The sequence below is a fragment of the Fulmarus glacialis genome, unplaced genomic scaffold (genome assembly GCF_000690835.1).
Source record: "Fulmarus glacialis isolate BGI_N327 unplaced genomic scaffold, ASM69083v1 scaffold21826, whole genome shotgun sequence".
Classification (NCBI taxonomy): domain Eukaryota; kingdom Metazoa; phylum Chordata; class Aves; order Procellariiformes; family Procellariidae; genus Fulmarus; species Fulmarus glacialis.
The window spans coordinates 5,338-28,514 of NW_009220318.1; the positions used below are offsets into that span (position 1 = coordinate 5,338).

Here is a 23,177-nt window from a genome sequence, read left to right on the forward strand (position 1 = left end):
CTTTCTGAATAAAATGAAAGGGTTGGGGGAATTAGTTACACTAAGTGCTGATAATGAGATTTAATGTGTCAGAGTGCAGAAAGATAGCTCCTGAGAGCCAAAAGATTTTCCCACAATTGTAAATACTACTATGCAACTTCACACCAATTCTGTACCTCCTTACTCCGAGTTGTCTGTTGAGCTAGGAAAGACTGCATGCACGTGTGAGCAGAGACTTTGCAGAACTCTCTGCACAACTGGACTCACGAATATGTGCACTTTTAGCTTTTTCCAGAATACCAGATACTGCAAAAATCAGGAACACAATGGCATTGTGATAATGCAAGTTCCTGTATTAATCCCAAATGCCAGATAATAACTTTTTTTAGGAATACATTCTGCAGAGTTCTCAGTGCCATTTGGTAGAAAATCAATTTTTTCCTAGTTTCTCCTGGTTGGTTTTGGGCTTTTTTTGTTTGTATGGTTTTTGTTTTTAAGAGACTGATTCGGTAGTGGAACTGCTGCTGACTTAACCTTCTTCTCCCTTCCAAAAGACAAACACCTACTAGCAAAAAACCAATGGGCACACCTTTTAGTGGATAGGTAAAGTAAATGCAGATATTATCATCTTCGGATTACCGTTCAGTTGTTAATTCCATATTTAAAAATGTACAAATGAAGTGGAGGATGGGAGAAAAAGGCTGAGCCCTTGCAGAGCATGCAAGAAAAAATACGCAACACTCACTTCAGAACATTGTAACAAAATGAGCTAGTGTATTTTATTTTGGGTAACAGCCAAGAAATCTGACATTTTGCCCAGTATGGCTTTCTTCTAAAAATTAAAAAGTTGCATATACCTACAATTGAGTCCACCAGCTACAGAAAATCTGCTGTATACATCTTTAACCCACGGCAGCATCACCAGAATACAGCTTCCAGTGGAGTTTTCAAGCTGAATTGTAAGATAGAAGTTTTAAAATGTTCATTTAGAAGAGTTTATATTGTTTATACGAAAACATACAAATTTTTCATTTATACATATACTACATATAAAACTCACTGTAATTAGCAAGTATCTTCATCTGGGTATTTACCTTTGTGCATATAGCGAAAAAAGGATGTAGTTAGGGCTTCAGATGAAATATTAAAGTTCAAGACCTTTGTATATGCTAACTAAAACCTTATTCAAATAACTCAAACATTTTTTTCCTGCTTTTAAAAGATAAGAGATTCAGCTTAAAAATACATTCATAAAACAAAGAGACAATTTTCTCCCTGAGACTACCAGTGTGAGTTACTTTGTGGTAATCTTTGAATGAAAAAATATAAAAAAGACAGTAAGCTCTAATTTTCTATATGCTGCAGCAAATTTCTTGAGCAACACTGGCATCATAAAAGGTGTAGATTGGAGAATCATGCTCACTAGCTGAAAAAACATTTTCATATATCAGTTTAAGAAGAAGAAAAAACTTTAATACAGACAAGGGAAGGTAATCAAGTTTTAATGAAAAATCTGTATCTGTAGTATGTATAAATGGGGAAAAGTTGGGTGGGTTTTTTTGTTTGTTTTTTTTTTTTTTTTTTTTTTTTCATTTCAGACATGAATTTTATCCAAAGCAGGACTATATGCTCAAAATGTAGATTCTTCATTTATGCAGATACTTAGTACAGTATTCTAAATGTTTCAAGCATGTTTTTGTTAATATTCATAAAAGAAATACATAACTTGTGGGAATAGTTTCTGCTTAAATTCAATGATACAATGTTTGGTTATAACTTAATGGCAAAATCTCATGAGCAACAGGTAAGCAGTCAACCCCCCCCAATGAACAGCTCCTGGTTTGTGGCTTTTTTCATCCTCTTGTCAAAATTACTCTGCTCTGAAGGCTAGCAGCTACACTAGTTTTGATTTATTTCACATTCTTCCTTTTAAATTTAGAAAGAGACAGTTCTTAAACTGCTACAAAGTAACAGAATAGAAGTGGGATGCATGAAACATATCCTGCCCTAATTGGAGAGCGAGATATATATAGTTTTTCCTTTTACAATTTAAATTGTATTTATAGTAACCATGCAATTATGTTATTTTGGGGGAAAAGCCTTACCTGAAATCAAAGAAAACACATTTATAGGAAAAAGGGGGAAAGCATTATGTTTGTTCTACCAAAATTTATTATGTAGTAATTACAAAGTTTAGATTCTTCCATTTTAAAGAAAAATAATAGCTATAATTACACACATTTTATAGTACCATGTCAAGTGATTCCAACAAATATAACATGAAATACAGTGCAGTTTCCAATCAGAAAGACAAATACTTTCTCATTCACAGTGTTTGACAAATTACAGGAAAGCTTGTTCACATGAGGGTTTACTTAAGGTCATGCTCTTATAAACAGTCCACATCACGCTGTGCCACAAAAACAAATCATCTCTCAGAACGTGAAGTATCGGGCAAACCACTCCTGGCGTTGTGGATCTGGCGAAGCGTCAGTCTGAGGAGGGCTAAATTCACAGAAAGAAAAAAAAAACAAAAACAAAAACAACAATTACCCCACAACTACACAAAAAGTACAAGTGTTAGGAGAAAAAAAAATCAAAGACAATATTCAGTAAAGAACACAGTCTGTTTTTCCATGGGTTAATTATCAGTGTGCCTCAGACATGATTTAATGTCTCGCTACAGAATCTGTGATCATCCACTCCATTGGAGAGCATCAGCAGCACGGACAAGTCAGTTCAGAAGCCACATTACAGGGTGGGCAAATAATATTTTGGAAAACATAATTTAAAATCTCATAAACAGCTGTAGGTTTTCAGGAAGAATAAAAAGGGTTTTCTGGAAAAGTGTGACTGTAGAAGGTCCTCTTTTAGCATCCTTTTCCTGTGGTAAAGTTAATTTTCAAAAATATGATGAGAGCATCATATTTGTAGACATGTGCTCACAAAGACTGGTTGGCAACTGAACAAAAATACACACTATTTTAATACTTAACACTGATCACAAGTATCACTTGCATTGTTCATGCACACATTTAAAATATGCTAATATACTAGGAAAAAAGAAACTGCTGCACTGCAAACAAGATTTGTTTCCCCCTTGAACACTTAAAATTCTCACAAAATGAGAAAGAGAGAATATTTAAATCTAATTTAAATTTAATTACACAATTAAGTTCCTTTATCAATAAAAATCAGAAATAAAATAAATCCCTACTGTATTACTGGATAATATAGAGCACAAAACAATTTGGAATGGAAACTCCAGCATCACAGTCCATGAGTTCATGCACATGCATGTTACAGATATCTGAGCACACTCATGCACATCACATGCACAGGAAAAAATAAGCAACAGTATTTTTTTTATAAAAGATTGTTTTCTTGAAATAGACTGTTTTCCCTTATCTATTTTAGATTCTATTATTTGTTTCCTTTTATAATTAGTAGTTGCTAGGTATGTGGTCTTTTGCATTAAACCAAAAGAGAGAGTAAACAACCAACTGTGGAACCGGTAATTACACATTGCTTTAATTTGCCAACTTCGAGGTGAGAGATCAGCACCTACTAAATACAGAGTTCAGCACTTCAGTGCATTTAATATATAGGCACATAAAGCCAAAAGATTAAAATCCTGCCTCTAAAATGCCATTTTTAAGTTATTCAATTCGTGATATTACTTTGTGAGCGAATACTGGAGACTTTAATGCTGGTTTTGATCACTGGAAGCTCAGCATTAAGCATCCAAGCATGCACATTTCTTGTTGCTGTAGTAGGGTTACTCCTATGAAACAATTTGATATAGGTGAGGAAAGGGGAAACACAAAACATTCATGTAGCACAGAAAACACTTTTCTTACATAAAAACCATTATCACATAATACCGAATAAAAAAATTACGTGCTAGTATCAATTCCTAAATGACAATCGGTAAATAACACAAACATTTAAAACAATTGTTCATATATGTAAACAATTGGAAGCACATGAATTCTGTTAAAGTATCTAAAGAGGTTTTCGAAGTTCAAGACTTATGAAAAAGTGAGAGAATACTTCACATTTCAACAAGGTCTACAATAAAAAGGAATACTATAAAGAGGTTACAAATATAATGTAAAAATTAAAAAGGCCGTAAGATTACTTGTACCTCTGAAAGGTTCATAAAGCAAGTGGGATTCAGCTCAATAGGAATGCAAAATTTTCCTGAGTTAAGCAAAAAAAAAAAAAAAAAAAAAGAAAAAAAGAAAAAAAAAGATTGGTGAGGCAGTGCTCACCTCAAAAACGTCTTGGGCTCTTTGGGTGGCATTGGCTGTGGTAGTGGTTTGCTGCTGTTGAACTCAATATCGTGGATGGGTGAGTTAGGAATGGGGTCCAGGCGGTTAGGATGTCCATTGCCCACCACTCCGCTAGATTCCAGAGCACTTAGATTGGGGACACTCACAAACCTGTTTGTTGATTTATCGTTCTTCTTCTTTTGCTGCATTAAAAATAACAAATGTAAGGAAGGCTTCTTGCACCAGGACAGATGAGGAAATTTGCAAATTTAAAAGTTGTATTGATGGCTGGTTTGGGTTTTTTTTGAAGGAAAGCAATTGGGACAGATTGGGCTTTTTTTCCAAATGTAGTTTTACTATTTGCTTTGACCAGAACTGAACACCACAAATTTTCGCAGAAAAATCAAATTTCTGATCAAGATGATTAAGTTATTAAGACTCAGTGTAATAATCAATTAATATATTGTATGAGATCTTCCAATATAATATTTTGCTCTGTTTAAGACATTGGAGATAGGAAGTTTTCCACAAAATTGTCATTTAGTCTGTTAAACCTTCCATGTTTACTTAAATCTTTTCTTGACATCAGTGAAACAGCTCTGCTGTCAAATGTAATTACAGGAAATTTCAATGATGAAAAAAGTGAATCTCTCCAACAGGTTTCACCCCATCACTGAGGCACATTTTGGTAACTGGAACATGGAACCTAGAAAAGCAGCTACATTTCTTTTAAAGCGACTACACTCTCATAGTTAGCAAGCATTATAGCAATACTGCTAAAGATAAAAAGATTATTGTATAGGAGTTCAGTCTCTTGCACAAGGAAAAGGCCAGGCTTCTAGTGCTACTACAGCTGCCACTTCCAGACACCAGATGGCACAACCGAACATTTTTCTTTCCTTAGTACTCTATATACTCCTACTGATAGTATTTCAGGGGACTCAAAATACTGAAGAATTCTATTTTTATATCAGTATTTTACTCTCCATAACACATCATACAAAGGAATCAGTATTTATCCTCTCTATTTTTATAGATATTTTAATGTAGAAGGATACTTCAAATAATTCTATAGGTTTTTAAAAATAGCTGTGTGACAGAACGCCATGTGTATTTTCTGACTTCTATCAAATATTCCCTGTCCACAGTAAAAGGATTTTTGAATGGATTCATTTATTCTCATGAATTATGTATCATTTGAATAGAAAATAAATACTTTCATTCAATTACATATATGCAACCCTAACAAAGCAGCTAGGAGAACAACCCCCTAAGGGCTTATGAACTACACAAATTTGAACGAAATAAAGTGACAGACAAGTGGAATCTCATGTTGTTTCTATATAATATTTTCCAGCAGAATTCCACTTGAAAGAGAAGAGCTGCTCTATTCAAGGGTGGGCACAAGTTCAAAGGGAGACAGACAGAGTCCTATTGTTTTTTCGTACTTTCTTCTGTTTAGCTCTCTGCTAGCTTTGATTTCAGTGCCTGACCTCTCCAGGGTTGGCAGATGCAAATGCTACTAATTGTAGCCACACTGGTGGATGTGCTTGTCAAAATACAATTAAAAAACACCAACAATTTAACACAAAGCTGTAATAGAAAAAAGTCTTTTTTCAGCATCACAGTGAAAGATCATTAGCTGCAAAGGATTACACTAAGATCCCATACACTTTACTACTTCTGTAGTAGCTGAAGAAGCAAGAAATAACAGAATGGTGAAAAAAATTGTTTGGTAAAAGTAACCAGCTGTATGTAAAATACATCTGCAAAGTAATATGCACTGTAATTAAAACTGTGTGTTAAAAACACTGTAGTTATATCTGTGTACTTCATAGGTGGCTCATTTCTGGAAAAGGTACATTATCCACGTAAGTGCTTAGAAAAATATTAGTGTTTATATCTTATTCTCTATAAAACAATCTATGCTTCTGAAGCAGTCAAATCTGGAGAGACAAAATTGTGTGTATTGTTTCCATGAAATTCATGCAAAGTATTAAGAAACTTCAGATGTAACAATGTAATACTAAACAGATCCATTGCATAAATTAGTGCAGCTGTAATACATACTGCAATGGCTGTAATTTTGCATTAATATGCAAAGCCTCTAGTAACTCATAAATTCTGTCTTTTATTACAAAAAAGAAAAGAGAATGAGATTTTCAGTTTCTTTGTAATTCATTCTCCAATAACACAGTACATGCTTCGACAAAATAAAGTAACATAGTCCACAAGTCATGAAATGAGAGATCAAAATGTTCTGGCATACAAGACAGTTTTAAAGTCTAAACAGTTTTAAGTGATAGAAGCATATTATAAAAATATATGACTTATCACTATGGAAATCTGATGTTGAAGTACTTTTCCCAAACACTTCAGATTTCACACAAAACACAAGCTTATATACTTGACAGTTACATTTCACATCTTTATAAATGAGTGGTTCAGACAAACTTCCAAAATTTTCGAACAACCTTTATCACATAAAAACAAAGCATTCAAATTGTATCTGGCAGTCCTGGTATTGTCTCTACTGAGCCCAAACTAAGTTCTCTTCTGCAGCTATGCACAAAAGTTAGGCACCCATAGATAAGCTTGAGAGAGCTGCTGGGCTCCTGAAAAACGCAGAAGAATATTGACAATTTGCAGCACAGTTTGTGCAAAAGTGGGAAATACGGTGATGTGAAACTACAATATGGCTTAGCTAAATAACACAGCCTGATCCCAAATAATGGAGCCAGACCTCCTTTTAAAGAATGGGGCCTGAACCTTGATCACTGAAGCTCTTGGGCATCTGAGCTGCTCATGTTGTGCCCCTTGGGTTACCCTCTGCTTCAGAACCTTACTGAATTTTTCCGCCTCTACAGCTGGGACAAATCTCTTCCCTTTCCATGCAGGTGAAATAACCTATGGGTTATCTCAAGGAGGAAGGAATGTCAGAGGACTCATTCTTACTCCTGAAGTGGTGAAAAGAAATAGAATTAAGGTACGCTACCGGAGTCTGTTCATGTGCCTCATGAAGGAATGCTGCTGGCTTTTGAAGTGACAGGGAGGCTACTATGCCTGCTTGTGCAGTAGCCTTCACTGGCTACTGGATGGAGAGAACTGGAAAACGTTGCTACTGAAGTGTTTTCACTGGTATAGGAGGTGACAATAACTGAGAAGGCTAGAGACTGACTTCCATCTCCTGCTGCGCCCACAGTCCATACCTGGTTTGTCACTCCAGTTCTCCAGTATTACTCTGTCTCCATTCAGACTCGTTCCATGCCCTTCTCATACTCTCCTCCTTCCCCTTTTTACCCTTATTCCCTTCCTTTAGTGTCCCCTCTCCCTCTATCTTTCTAACATTCTTCCACCCTGAGCACCACCTGAAAAATGAAGTTGCCCTTGCACTTTCTGAAATAATCAAGAAAAATTATAAACTAAAACTCGTTACAGGTGTCACTGTTCTCTATTGTATGCTACAGTCCTGCCGTCTGTTGCCTTTCTGTCACTTTTCTATTTTGATTTTGCAGTTTTGTGAGAAGGAACTGTGTTTTATGTCATACACGTCTAGCAAACTAGGGCAACAATATCAGTGGATCTTTCAACAACACAAAAGAAACAAACCTACACAAAAATAAGTAGAGACAGATGGAAAACTATGTTCCTTGTTTTGAACGTGTCTTCTAAGAGTGATATATGTATACACACAGGCACACACACACACATTTCTTCTGTTTACTATATCCTAAGTTTAGATTTCTTTTTCTTCACTTTAGCAATGAAGTCCATGGAACATACCTTCACCAATGGATTAATAACACCAACATTAGGGCTTGCATTAAACATTTTGTTGTAGTTAGTCTCCCTGTTAACTAGCTCCAGCTGATAGAACTTTTTGTCCTCCTAAAAAGAAGAACAAATAGAAACTTCTTTTTATGCATTTTCAATCAGTTAGTGGCCAAATCTGCCTATAAAATGATCTCAAATAAATTTATGTTTATGTTTCTAAAAAACCTGGTAATTCTAAAAATTGCATTTCATATTTAGTATGTTTTATATATTATTATATGTAAATACTAAATAATTTCTATTTTTGCAGTTCTGCTGCAGTTCTATGCTCCTGAGAGTGAGCATAGCCTAATGGATTATGCACTGGGAAAGACTCAGTATAGTTAACTTCTGATCTCTAATAAATTTGAATTTCCTCATTCCTTCTTGCCTCTGAATCAGGATCTAATCAGACTAATCTGAGTGAGAGTGTTGTGCTCGGAAGTTGGGAAGCTCAGTGGATCAGGAAATTGGTCTTAGAAACCTCATAGAAGAGACTATTTCTTATATGGCCTACATGGCTGGCTTATTCCAGGATTGGAGACAGGAGACGTCTGATCAAGGTCATACTGAAATATTTTTTGTAATAATGTATTATGCTTCATTGTGCAAAACTCTCTGTATCTAATTAGTTTTATGAGTCATTGGAACTACAGGAATAATGTGTTAAGGAATATGAACAACATGCTAGCAGGATTAGTTCTTTAAATACATTTCAAGCACTTTGAATTACATGAACTTTTATATCTGTCAAGATACTAAACCACGAGAGCATAAAAGTCTTACAATCAGTTTCTTTATGAGTTGGTCCCGCTCTGCAATTAGGTCTTTCAGTTCTGAGATAAGCTGCAAGTCTTCTGGTCTTGATTCTCTGTTTTTATATTTTTCTTCCATTTCTTCTAAACTTTATAGGAAAGAAGAATACCCTCTTTAGCCTGATCCAGTGTTAAATGATGAGTGAACAGTCACATCTTTGATTAGCACAAAAGAGAGTTCAGGGAGTAAAAAAAGATGACTTTCTTATCATCTTGAAGTAAATTAATTTCTATGTTATCATTCAGCTTCAGCTAGTTAAAACAACAACAACAAAAAAATCAACAACAACCATAACCTTTGCTCCAGTAACTAATAATCTGGGCAGAATTCTAAAAACTTAACATCCTTTTTGTGCATGCAGTACTAGGTGTTTGAAGAAAGGCCTTTTGGAAGTTAAACTGAAAATAAGGCATTCAAAACTGTAATATGGACAGTAGAATTACAGAAGACATAGCTAAGATTGATTCTCATATAAAATATAGGGACTACATTGCACTATATGTAATATTAACATAAATTTTAAAAGCTAGCAATTCACTTTCTTGATGAGAATAACACACAGTATCATTACTCTTTTTATAGATGGCTACTCTGAATAAAGATGCATGCTTGTGATACTAGAGAAACTCATAGACAGACAAGGCTAGCACTGTTTCCTCAGTTCATGTGTGGAACATATTGGGACAAAGATATCCAAGAACGTGAAGACTAACAGGTAACTAATTCCTCTCCACAAAAGCAACTTAGTACCGTTAGAGAAGAAATAAAGGAATGAGCTGCACAAGAAAAACAGTAACACTTGGATATTAGGATATCTGGATTAAGAGAAATGTCACAATTGATAAGCATTTGAAAAAAAAAAATAGGAGGAAATTTGAAATGCCTGGTGGGAAAGCATTAAAGGAGAGAAGTGAAATAAGCCAACTGAGAGAGGAATTGTACAAGTAACTGCATAAATCTCCTTGTTTCTTCTTAAAGAACAAGTTTTGAAGACACAACAATTTCAAATGACTGTCTCATGATGCTAAACATTGTTCCAAGGGAAACTACTAAAATATTTGTCTCACATACTCAGCCCTCATGCAGATTAGTGAACAAAGTTTCAGAACAGATTCAGGAAATTTAACAAAACTTAATGAAAAAAGAGAAATTAAAAAAAAAAAATCCCAAACAAACCCTGAGAAAAATCTACAAATTTAAAGTGTCTAAGTCAGCTCAAACTTAGTTCCACAAGATAGCTGGAAGTAGACATAATTTCTGACTTTAGATAAATATTTTCCCTTCAGAAGCAGCTATGTGATTTTTACTTTGAATTGCATCTGAAAAAACAGTTCATATTAAATTATAACCTTCAAATAACCTGTACATATAATCTGAGGAGATTATATAATGTATTTACATAAAACATTATGAATGTGAACAACATGACTGTTTTTATTTGCAGAAAAGGCATTTGACACAGCAGAACAGAAATATGCTCAGCTGGCTTAATTTTTGTGTATACATTTTATGCTGGGTTAAGCTAGTGTATACAGATCCCCAGAGTATAGTACATCGTTACGCACAGCTGTCATTTCATTTTCAGATATTTCAGAGAACTGCTTTTTTTCCTGTTTCAAAGAGATAATATGTAATTTAAAGACTCTAGTTGTAAAGCCTCATTAAGGATACCCACTCAATTACTGTAAGATAGATTCTCCATTTCATAAAGGTTCACAAGGCCATGCTTTAGGTGAGGCCGAACCTGGAAACAGTTACTTAAGAAATAGCTGCATAAAATTCTTCTAGTTTTGTTTGTGGGTTTTTTTTTTTTTTTAACATAGTTTCCTCTTTTGACAGCTCCTTGCTTCAGTGTAAATAGAGAGAGATAACACACTGAAAGCCAGGTCAGGGCACCCTGGATAATGTTTGCTGTCTTTAGGCCAGTGGCTGCTTCCTCGCAGCTCTAAGTTGAGCAAGAACCAGAGTAGGGAACCAACTAAATTCAGAAAATTTCAGGACACTGAAGAACAAACAACTTCATAGGAGAAAAAGTTAGGTAAACAGTTCCAAAACCTAGTTCTGGTGGCTGCTCATAGGCATGTTTCTCATACAAGATAAATGCAGTAAACAGGAGGTAGTTTACATCTAATTTACTGAATGGCAAGTTACCACATTTATCAGGGCACGAGAGTGTGCATGTGAACTATTACAAGGGAGTAAGATTTAGAATTTTATACCTATCCTATTTGAAGACAATTTTTGAGTGCTCATTATCAAGAAAGAATTAGAGTCATTTGGGCTTTATTGTCCATTTTTAATTGATATTTACCTAAAAAAGTTTTCTATCGTATACTTAAAACCAATTATTTTCTCTGCCATAAATCTTTTGTGCTGCAAATACAAATCCCTCAGTGACAACTTTGTGTTGGGAAGCCCTCAATGCGCTATGAAACCTCAGCCAGAAACCCTGACCAAATGGGTCACATCACAGACAGAGAGAAAGAATGAAGGATGTGGAAGACAGGAAAACACCGGCCAGACGACACGCTACTACATCACTTCTGCCCAGAGGTGGTCTAACCCCAGGTGGCATTTTGACTCAGAGACATTCTAAGTATTGTTACTGTTATGCTCATATAATCCATTTCAGACACTAATTTTCCTTATGTTAGCAAACCTGAAAATGTTTGCATCACTCATGCTATAATCAGACTTCTTAATAGCAAATATTGTACTGTTTATAAACTTGTTGAAGAAACTCTTGTGCTCTGAAAAAAGATGTATCAAAGTTTGAGAAAAAACATTTGAAATAATGTTTTCTCCAATTTTCTAAGAACTAAGATTTAATATCTTTCCTACTTGAAATTTTTCGGTCTCAAATCCCTAACAATTTATCTCACTAAACTCCCCTAAAGCTTACAGAATTGTGTTGCCTAAAGAACGCAAGATTAGGCCCCATACTTGATTGAGGTTTTTGCACATCTGCATCTCTGCAATATCTTCAGCAACTTATGGAATACCAGAATAAACTAGTCACTCAAACGCAGCTACATACAAATTTTTTTAACACAACAAAACTTACGAAATTTGTAAAGCTGAATTAATTTCCTTGAGCAGCTCTTGGGTCTTATTAAAATCTGCCAGCATGCTTTGTTTCTCTCTGATGTGATCTGCTGTCAAGACATCCAGCTCTTTCTCATGTTTCTTGTTTAAATCTTGCTCATGCATCCTGTTTAATTTGTTTTTTGTTAAAAGAAGAGTTATTCTAAGATCAGACTCGTTTGTTCATCATGATTTTCTGCCATACTTCTAATGGCTTTTACACAATATCAGACAACACAGAAGGAATTACTGATTCATCAAAACCCACTACTTACTGTCATCCAGTCTTCTAGCTTATTTCATGGAAAATGCATCTCCTTTAATGCTTTTTTAAATAAACAAACATAATGAATTAAAAAAAAACCCCAAAAAACCAAAAACCAACACTTGAGCGGACTGTTACTAAAATGTATCACTGAAATGCAGCTTAACTGTATGGTAATACTCACTAACTTTGGTAGTAATGGGCATAGTTTTTTCTAAAGACAACTAAATTATGTATAACATCACTTGATTAAGAGGATAAATTAAAAGCTGCAAATGGTAAAATTTCTGAAGTAAAACAATACCTGAAACAATACACATCTGAGTTTAAAGTGGAAAAATTCATACCTGATCTGTTGGTTGGATTCACTGCGTATTCTAAGAACTTCTTTCCCTTTAAACTCTAATTCCTTGGTCAGTGCACTTATATTTTCATGAAGATGCAGAATTTCTTTGTCCAGTTCAGCTATATGATGGTCACGGTGTCTCAGTTCATCTTGTAGATCTGATATTCGGCATAAAAATTCTTTCTCCTGCAATATAAGTAGCAGTAGCAAAAAAGATTTTAAATAAACTTCTCTCTTAGAAGCACAATACTTGCTTTTGGAAGATAACAGCTGAGCAGAATTTTCCACTCATAGACATTTTTTTCAGTTCTTGATGCTGACACAAATTTTAATTAAAACTGAGGTGTTTTTTTATTGTGTACAAGTACAAATAAAAAAGAAATCAAAGTTATGTAACAAAATTTCCATTTGCGAGAAAATTTAAAACCTGTCATTGTCATTGCCTGTTAAGGTTTGTGTAGCTCATGATGTTTTCCTTTTGCCCACACATACAACAAAAAAACAGATACCGCTAAGAACAGGGGGCTGGGCATTTAGCATTTTCTACCTCTTCAATAGACGATATAGAGAAACTGTTCTTCCATTTACAGCCCCATACAATCGGACAAAACAGCTCAAGATGTATGCCCTGCACCAATGAACACTAGGATTCAGAAGTCTCCTATCTTACATATATATAAACAGAAGGGTCATAAATATTTCACAGCAGAATACGTGCTAAATAGTTTATGTAATATTTATATTGTGTCCAATAAGTCAATAAAAGTCATTCTTTTTTCATAAGAAATTCCAATAAAGTTAACATCTGGGAAACCCATCCCAATGGTTTTGATAATGATTTGCCTCAGTTTAGAAAAAGTCCATAATAAAAATCAACCTTTTTCAGAGCTTTCCATTTCCATCTGTTCCACTTCTTACAGTTTCACAATAATTAATGACCATATAGTTTGCACAGATAGAAAATCAGCAGATATTTCAAAGTAGTTTTATGTACAATTGTGTTTTGTGCCTTCATGCATCCAGGAAATACAAATATATCCTAATGCACAAATTTTATAGGACATCTTTAAGAATAGACCTTTAAAAATAACTCTCTACCTCCCTACAGAAAGACTATATTAAAGTTATATGAAAAAGCAGTGGAAAACTTATATCCACATTTTTAAATATTTCAAAAAGTAGCAAATATAATCATCCTGCTCAGACCTCTCTGCATCTAGTTCAGCTCTGATCCTGTGAACTGATGAGCATTCTAACACAGGTAAACACAATTAATTGCTCTGCCCTCAGTACAACTAAAGCTCGTGCTTAGCAGATCATTGTACTGAGGCCAAAAGTATATGGCATTTGGCTGGATCAAACACTTGCTCTTGTACTTTAAACCTTTTTTCCTGACATCTCCTTTAGGTGTCTCTCACTCTAGGCTTAAACAATACATGACTGAAACTACATCCTCTTAAATCCTGCCTGTTTTCGTTCACTGCTGAGAGCACCACATTTTTGCCTCCAGTGCTAACACTTTTAAACCAGCAAGGAAGAGAAAAAGAAGGGCTCATCTTTGACTGTCTCCGTTTTTGTGTAAAGACTATATCCAACTAAACCTGTTTCCTCTGTTAATACATTTCTAAAACCACTCCACCTCCTTGGTGCTGGACTATCAGTAAATCAATCCTGAAAAGCCTATTGTATAAGCAAATAAAGAAGTAATTTTCTGGTCCTCTTATTTCCAGGAGTCTGGCTTCCTTTCAATAGAGATCAAGCTTTGAATTTTTAGTTACTACTAGAAAAACTGATTGTGTATAAAGTGAAAAGTGAAAAATAAAAGTGAATGAATCAGTTCGCTACTGAAAGCAAAGACAGTCCATACTGGCTTTGGGATTTGGGGGTTTGTTTTGGGTTTTTTTGGTTTGGGTTTGGTTTTTTTTTAATAAACAGTTGCAAGCTGTTATGTCGTCTTCTCTGCTTTCTTTAGATGGTAATTTATCTTTTCCAATTTGGCTCCTGAAAAAAAAAAGATACTAAGCTACCTCTTAAGTTTGATGCAATCATTTCGTTTTCAGCACCCACTTCCTAGCCACATCACTTAGGCTTTGGAGAGAAACAGCTCTTTACTTTTTAAGTTCTGCTGGCAGCTGAGGACGAGTAGAATTTTGCGAGAATCGGCACTTTCCTCCCACAGCAAGCCAGTGTGCTCCCAGACGGCTGCACAATTCTGAGAGGAAACTGCCTGATATGGGAGCCTTTGCTAGGCTTCGAATGAAGTTTGATGAAGGAAGAAAAAGCTAACCAAGGAAGTTTAGGTAAACTGGTAGGGATGCATTATCTGCTAGTGCTGGCTGACTTTGAAGAATTACATTTGTTGTTTGTTCACAACAGCTCTTGCCTCCAGCTAAGAGAAAATGAATACTGAATATGCAATTTTACAGTCAGTTGCCAGCAATGCCTCCTACCTGTCGCCTGCCGAGTTCTATGCTTCTTTCAAGCTCCATTTTGGCAGCTACCAGTTCTTGTTGATGGTTGTGCCTTAGCTGGTCAATTGCTGCTGCATGTTGATGATTTAGCTCTGAGCGCAAGGAAGCTAGTTACCATGAACAAAAAGAAAAGTTTATTTGCAAATGTTTACATTAACAATAACAGTCCAGCTCCATCAAGTATTGCTGCCGACCTAACACACATTGTTTACATCAGCTAAGCAACTGTCCTGTCATTCTATTCCTGTTACTTTCTGAAACATTCTCCATCACGAAATTTGGTCGCTTACTCCTTCCAAAAAAACTTAAGGGTAAGATTTTTCAAAAGTGAACAGTTTGCTCTTACCTGTTAAAGCTTATCCTGTTTTTAAGAGGAACAACTAGGTCAACATTGAATGACTCTGAGATACACTACAGTGTTGTAATACACACACACATATATGTGCACGTATATTTGTATGAGTAGAAATAATGTTTTTGACCCATTTGCAAATCTGAAAATAGTATACCTAACATAGCTTTTCCTTCATCCTCCAGCTCAAATCGTAGAGTCTGAAGTTCCTGTTCCATCTCCAATTTGAAACCTTCCATGGCTTGTTTATGTGTTTCTTTCAGTGCCTGCAGTTCTTCTGAGTGCTTCTGTTGTAAACGTTCTTCTAATTCCTATGAAATCAAAATTGACAAAATTTATTCTATACCAGCTTAGGAAATTTATAAAATATTAAACAGTAAACAACTGGCAACAAAAAGCAGGCATTGGCATACTCTAGAAATTATTAAAAATGCACTAATATTGCTAATATTTTCTTCTCTCACTAAGTTATCCTACTACTATATTTTTTCTTTTCAGTGACTGATGGTTATCAAGATTACCTGTGCACAAAAACTCTGTTCTGCTCACAATTGGAAAAGAGGAAAAAAAAAAACCCAACAACAATCTATGGATATATTTCCATAGCAAGCAATGTGATGAGGTGCAGAACCATAGATGGGTCTAGTGTGCACGCAATACACGTTTGGGGATTTTTGCTCCCCATTGACATGCATGTTTATTCCCTATTGAAGTGTATGAAGCATAACATTCCTGGTGCACATTTTCTAGTTCCACTTCGAACAAAAGGAATCCACCTTGTGTGCTCCAAGACCAGCCTATGATGTGAACCAAAGTACATTAAGTGCAGACAACGGGAAAACTGATTGCAAAGGAACACTCTAGATCTGAACTTAAAAAAAACTTAAGACATATACCCTACTAAGTACCCTGCACTGCCAAAATTTCAATTTTAAAACTGGTTTAGTCAAGGTTTTAAAAAATATCTTGGGTGTGACATTGTTCTAGACATGAAAATTATCTTGCAAATTGCAGAACATAGTTTATACAATTTTTAATATAATGAAAATATAAAATACATTACAAAAGGAGTCAATTGACGAAATATCAGAAAACACATGCAAAATTAGGTAATTATAATGGAAAATACAGAGAAACCTATTCCAAATCAAAACTAGAATATAATGTTACGGATAACAGTATCAAACTACTGTAAAGAAACGTGTGTGTTGATAATAATTTTACATATATATACACCCATATATATATGCATATACTGGTAGAGTATAAAGCAAGACATGAACCAATGCCAGTATTAGACATGATTTTCAATGTCTTAATCAGATTTAACCGGATAAAAATGTTACTATAAGACATCAGCTGAAAAGGAAATTTAGTAGTTATGCAGATACTTTTCTTTACTAATTCCAACTGTGTACATAAATCGCTAAAATGGCAACATTCTCTGCATAATTCAGAATATCCATACAAACATGCCTTTTGTTCTTGCTCTTTTGTTTCTTCCATGTTTTGAAAGGCAAGGATATGGGCTTCCTGAAGTGACTTATGCCTTTGCTGATGCTCCTCTTCTAATTCCTGGATCTCCTGAGTCAGTCTCTGTCGCTCCTGACTGAACTGGGCTTGTAGCTGTTGCAAAGAGCTCTGTGACTGGGAAAGCTGCATCTCCAGATTCTGCTTCAGTAAGGAGATCTAATCCACAACAGAATGGCAAATATCCATTAGTCATTAATACTAACATCAACTCTGAAAAAAACATTCAAAAGAAGAAACCACTTGAAATTTTAAAGCCAGAACGTTAACTAAAAGACAGACAAGCAATGTCATCCATCTACTGAATTTGTTTTTAATGTTATATCTCAGAGATATAATAATTGTATTTAAATACTTTTGTAAGGGTTATCACATCTGTCAGTTCATACTACAGCACTACCTATAACAAAATTTTTCATGGCCAAATTATCAAAATTTACTTCTAGGTTTTGTATAATGATCAGTAAAAATGACACTATCAGGGTCTGAAATCAAACACTTGATTGTTAATATAAACTATTCTTCAGGGGAAACATCACATCAATTCTGTAAGGAAAATCCTGGGGTTGATAGGGGAGGATAGCCTGTGACATCTAGATTGATTGTTTTTTGTATCTTTTGATATGATATGGTCCTATCTTACTGGTAGCTTTCTCATTTAAAAAGAAATGGTAGCATACCACTCTCCATCACAAATAAAATGTTACACTTGATGCATTCCTCCCCCCCCTTTTTTTGTTAGCTCAGTAATACTACAAGAGTGATTTTTCTGCTGGTTTTCAAGATCTAAGATCTAAGCAATTTGAGTCACAAGTACTCGTTTTCTTAAAAACATAATGCTTTTCACCCAACAAGCATTTTAATACATTAGAGCACACTGTACTCCTTGAAAAAGTCCCATTTTCTTTTTATAATAATGCTATACTTTGTTCTTCACATCAGATAGCATCTTTTCAGACTGAAAATATTAAACCTGTCTTCCCTTTAGAGCCAAACACAGAAAGAGACCCTCCAATTCTGGAAACAAGATTTAACCAAAAGAGAATTTTGCTACAGCAACTCAAAGAAAGGGAAAATAAAATTGCCATGACAAAGAATTTTAATCAGTAAAGATACTTTTCAAGCCTCAGAGCATTACAGAAAATTGAATTATAAATGAAAGTCTGATAGTGTCATTTGATTCAGCGTATCTTAAAATTAATTATGACAAATTAATAACGACATTGCACATCAATTTATTGATTTACAGAACATTAAAACCCACCACTTAACAAAAAATTAATAGCAGCATACCAAGGACAACTTGCAGCATGATCATTATTGTCGAACATGTGGGGTTTTTTTCAGAAAGACACAGCTTAAGCAGATTTGAAAGAAAAAAGCTACACTTAAAAGGAAAATTAGCACTAAAACAAAACAAGCAAATTAATTTGAATGAAATGAGTATGGCTCGTTGCATTTCAAATTCACCAGGTCTTTGTGTCTGGGCATATATACTCTACCTTCTAAGTATACTGTATCAACGGTATTTTACTTCAGATACCTTTGAAACAGATTAGCTACAACTGAAGGAGTATAGTGAAGGCCTATACTACATTCTGTAATCTGAACTATACATGTTAAAACCTTTTACTAAATACATTTGTACACAACTTGTACAGAGTCAGACCAAAGTTTTGTCTAATCTCCTGTTCTGCCTCCAGAAATGACCAACCCGGGTTACCCAAGGAAAACAAGGTCCAGGCACAAATGTGGGGATCTTGACTCTGAAGTCTACCAGCATCCAGCAATCTTTCCTAAACCAGAAGAGGTATTTTGGGGCAAATTCATGGAAGAAATATCAATTAAATACAACCACTATCTGAATCCATAAAAGCTTTTAGTATCCACAATATCTGTGGCAAGTTCCATATAGATGTGCCAATTTGACATGATGACCTCTAATACTTGTAATGGAAAGGAGTCAAAAGAAGTTCCCATTTTATTTATTCTATTCTCCTCAAGTTTCTGTACATCTCCATCATTTCCCTCCTTATACCCTTTTTCATATTAAACGGTTTTGGCTTAATGAGTCACTCCTTGTATGAAAGCTATTTCATATCTATCATCACATTTCTCCTACTTTCGCCCTTCTTCTCCTATTTTTTTTTTTAAGATTAGGACACCAAAACAGCATAAGGTATTTAAAATTAGAGTAAACTTTGGTTTTAGTGGTTTATATGGTTTTACATGTTATGTTCTCTCTTTCTCTCCTATATTCCTAATGTTTTATTTGCTTTTGTGACTCCTGCTGAGCACTGAGGTGATGTTTTCATAGAATTATGTATCATAGTCCCCAAACCTACTCTCTAGTTGTAACAGGTCAAGGTAAGGTTCATCATTTTACACAATAAGTTAGAATTTGTTTTTTTTTCCTTGTGTATCACTTTGCATTTATCTACACTGAATTTCATCTGCCTTTTTATTGCCAAGTCCCTTGGCTTTTTACACCTGTTCTGTAATTTTTCAGCCAGTCTTTGTCCTTCCCACCTGAATAACTTTTTATAAGCTGCAAACTTTCCCACCTTACCTATTAATTAACAACCTGCAAAAGAAAGTATGTTGAACATCAGCGTAACTCCACTGATAATCTAGCTTCACTGTGGTAACACTGTATTTAATATCTAGCTTTCAACCAGTTACTTATCTATACAAAAACCTCCCTCCCTCTCCTATTGTGGAGTTCTAGTTTCCTCAGAAGCCCCAGAACTTCTCGACCAATCTCTTTCAGCATACCATGGCCAGGGCTGCCATGCTGGTCAGACAAACCAGTAACGCAATCACATATTGTATTCTTCCTCTTCCACCCTAGAAATTCACTCCACTGATGCGGTTAGTTTGCACCATGCAACTGCCATCATGGCCAGCTCTGAATTTTCACCTATGTATCATCATCTGGTATTGCAATCTGCTATTGTCTTCCTTCTCCAGAAAAACAAACAAACCAACCAACCTATCTTATCTAAACTCCCCTTTGATCTACTCACATCCCCATCTACTCTAATTCATCCCACGTTCACTGTTGGACCCTTCTCTCCTTCCCCACCTTTCTGTAACCTCATACCTACCTGTGTCCTTCTTTTCACCTGCAAGACTTGCCTTCATTTCCTGTTTCTCTGCCAGACTACACCTAGAGAAAACCAGACCCTGTCTGGAGATCTGTTTTTTCCCCTGTGCTTTTAGGTAACTCTTATGTTTCTTTAGATTACCTCTGCTCCTAAACTCTCAGGTTTGTCGGGTTTTTTTGTTTGTTTCCCTGAGACCACTACTGCTACTTGGCTCTAGCCCTTCTACTCCTTGTCCTCCATCCACCTCATACTCCAGTATCTCTCCCTCTCCTCCTCCCCTCCTTTGCTCTTTTTCTTCTTCCTAACTCCATTTTCAGTATCATAGGAATGTGCAGTTTGGGTAGTCTTAAGAGATTATTCAGTCCAATTCTTTGCACTAGGTGGGAACACAAATTACTGCTTAAAAATCTTGTATGAAGGAAATCCCACAATTTTCACTCAGATCCTCTTCCTCCTCCTGTGAGTGCCTGTGGCAGAAACACTGAGATACTGGACAGATGTTCTGTCCACTCTTACTTGTCCCTTCCACCATGTCTCTGTCCCTCAGGTTTCTCACCATTGCCCTGTCCTGTTCACCATGGCCACCAGGAGATACAATTCTAGGGGAAGTCCTGCTCAGTCCTGCAGAACCTCAAGTAATTTAATCATCATACTTTAAAAAGCCTGTCATGGTAACACTCAAATGGAGTTAACCACGGTATCTTAGCCAAATTTTTATTAAGATGACATGAAAAAAAACGTATTTTTGGCTGGAAGTTATATCTCTCTCTCACTTAAGTTCCTGCTCCAAATTCTGATAATTCTCAGTATATCATTTATAAACATTTTTAGCATGGGCCAAGGGCAAAACAATTTTCTTTTCATTTTTTTCTTGGAAATGCAGAAAACATTTTAACTGAGATGACCAAGAAAAGTCTGACAACTGGCCAGGAAGCCATCTTAGAAGATATCAGGAATACCTTTCTCAAGCACAGTTCACACTTCCACCAGATTAAAGTGACTGCAAAACTACAGCCTGAAATGAGTCAATCTCTGAGGATGCCCATTTGCATCAATAGACTATACAGAAAATAAAGGACAATGAGGATTAAATGTTTCTAACAAGCAAGTCAGATTAATCTACCCTTCTAACAATAATTTTGAAAGTACATCAAATATTAAAAATATGACAGTTATTTTTAGAAGAGAACATAGTTTTAAATATGATTTTGATTATTCAGTACATATATTGATATCCTTAAGTGCACATTTTTGAAAACATTAGTGCCTCCCTTTGCACGTTTTTGGAGCATCCCTTCTATATACTCCTGTATTGACGATTCAAAAGAAAACAGCTCTAAATACTATACTCTGAACTTCCAATACTTTTATCCAAGGTTTTAGCATATTAAAACCATTGGTAAGTATTTTTAAAATAAAAAAAATAGAAAGAAAGAATATTTTGGCACAATTATGACTTGCACTGCAAAACTGCAAATTATAATACAGCATCAATCTCATGCTTTGTAGAAAGCTCTGCAATACACATTTGCACTGCCCACAAGCTTGCTTGCTTTAACAATAACATAAAAATGCTGCTTATATTATGACCATGTATGTAGTGTTTGATGTCCGGTGATGCATACATTTACACAGATGAATGGATGCAGTACACAAGCTTTTGATAACTAGCGGCAAACGTTCTCCTCTCAAATATTACCATGTCTTCTATTTCATAGGCTAAAGCAGACTGCTACAGGATATGCAGATTTATTAGTGCAAACATGCCCTGTTTACAAGCTGTAAGTGCAAATCACTTACATTGCTGATAGATTTATGCAAAGCTTCACCGAGACAGTGCCGCTATGAAGAAAAGATCACAGGAATAAAGGGAAACATTCAGAAATCAACTAAGTAAAAGAAAAAGGGATAAGGAAGGGAGAGTAAAACATAGAACATTAATTATAATTTAATCAGGGAAAAATAAGTGGAAAACTATCTGGAAAAACAATATGAATACGTTGCTTTGACTTAGTATGTAAACTACTGAAAACAGAACAGAATGATGCATTTTCCTGTGTTATGTTTTGAACATACAGGATAGCATTATCTCTTCAACATAATGTTACTATATACTCATATATTACGCAGCTGAACTATTTTGAAATTATCCAACTGTTTTCTCTTCTCCTTTATGGCAAATAATTTTGTAAAGAAATCATTAAGTACACTAATTTGCATTACTATTAGAAAAGACGTTACATAAGGACTCAATTAACAGTCAGCTGTGTCTCTGAAATATCACAAGCATATTAAACATGTAATATTAAAGATCAAATTTCACTGCTAAAGGGCGGAAGATGAGTTTAGTCTGTAATGAATACATATTTACGTTAAAATACTTCTTTTATTTTTCTTAAAATTCAGAATGAGATGGGTACATAAAAGACTCTTCCTGAAAGTCTCCAGCAAAAAATTACTTAATGTACCACTTATACTAGTGTTGATTGCAAATGAAAGTAAAAAATAAAAACATGTTGCCAAGTAAATGTTCCATATGAAATATTATTGATCATACAAATCATATATATCATTCATATATATATATATATATATTAAAATGCCTGTGTGTTTATATACATGAATGGTGTAGATAGGCACACACACACACGCACACAATAGAGTCGTCAGAAATTAAGTGAGAGCAATTTTAAATCCGCATGACTAATTTCCCCTTTTGGCACAGGTCAGTCAAGAAGATGGCTTTCTCCAGGAGACAGCAGGTATTTTGACACCAGCTTGGAAGCCAATAGTTGGGAACTTCTAGATAATACTTTGTCAAAATACAAAAAGAAGAAATTATTATTTGTTCTCCTGAATCTACAAAAAGGCACAACATAAAAATGCGTTATTGTGGAATATCCAAAACTATCTCATAAAAATTATAAGAGAGTTACAAGCAACAATTTTCTATGCAAGGGCATAACACTAGGAGGCATCATACTCCAGTGGACAAGACAGCAGACTGGCATCTAACAGCTCTGATTTCAACACCGGATTTTGACAGTGCCAATCTAAACAAATCCACCTATTTTTTCTGTGCTTCCTTTCCCATCTGTCTGGTTTATTTAGAGGAGAAGCTGTTAAGAGCAGGCATGCTC

The 23,177-nt window shown here is 35.1% G+C and overlaps 1 protein-coding gene across 1 annotated transcript in view; it reads right to left on the reverse strand.

Annotated features, from left to right (window-relative positions):
* Positions 1 to 1,874: 1,874 nt before the first annotated feature.
* Positions 1,875 to 23,177, reverse strand: part of FAM184A (family with sequence similarity 184, member A) — a gene marked incomplete at its 5' end in the record, with an annotated part of 34,133 nt that continues 12,830 nt past the window's right edge. Inside the window, 9 exons of the mRNA XM_009580732.1 lie at positions 1,875 to 2,484; positions 4,254 to 4,456; positions 8,037 to 8,141; positions 8,853 to 8,970; positions 11,947 to 12,093; positions 12,579 to 12,763; positions 15,028 to 15,155; positions 15,558 to 15,711; positions 16,877 to 17,089. Of these exons, the coding sequence (XP_009579027.1) occupies positions 2,415 to 2,484; positions 4,254 to 4,456; positions 8,037 to 8,141; positions 8,853 to 8,970; positions 11,947 to 12,093; positions 12,579 to 12,763; positions 15,028 to 15,155; positions 15,558 to 15,711; positions 16,877 to 17,089 (1,323 nt within the window). The remainder of the gene's footprint in view (positions 2,485 to 4,253; positions 4,457 to 8,036; positions 8,142 to 8,852; positions 8,971 to 11,946; positions 12,094 to 12,578; positions 12,764 to 15,027; positions 15,156 to 15,557; positions 15,712 to 16,876; positions 17,090 to 23,177) is intronic.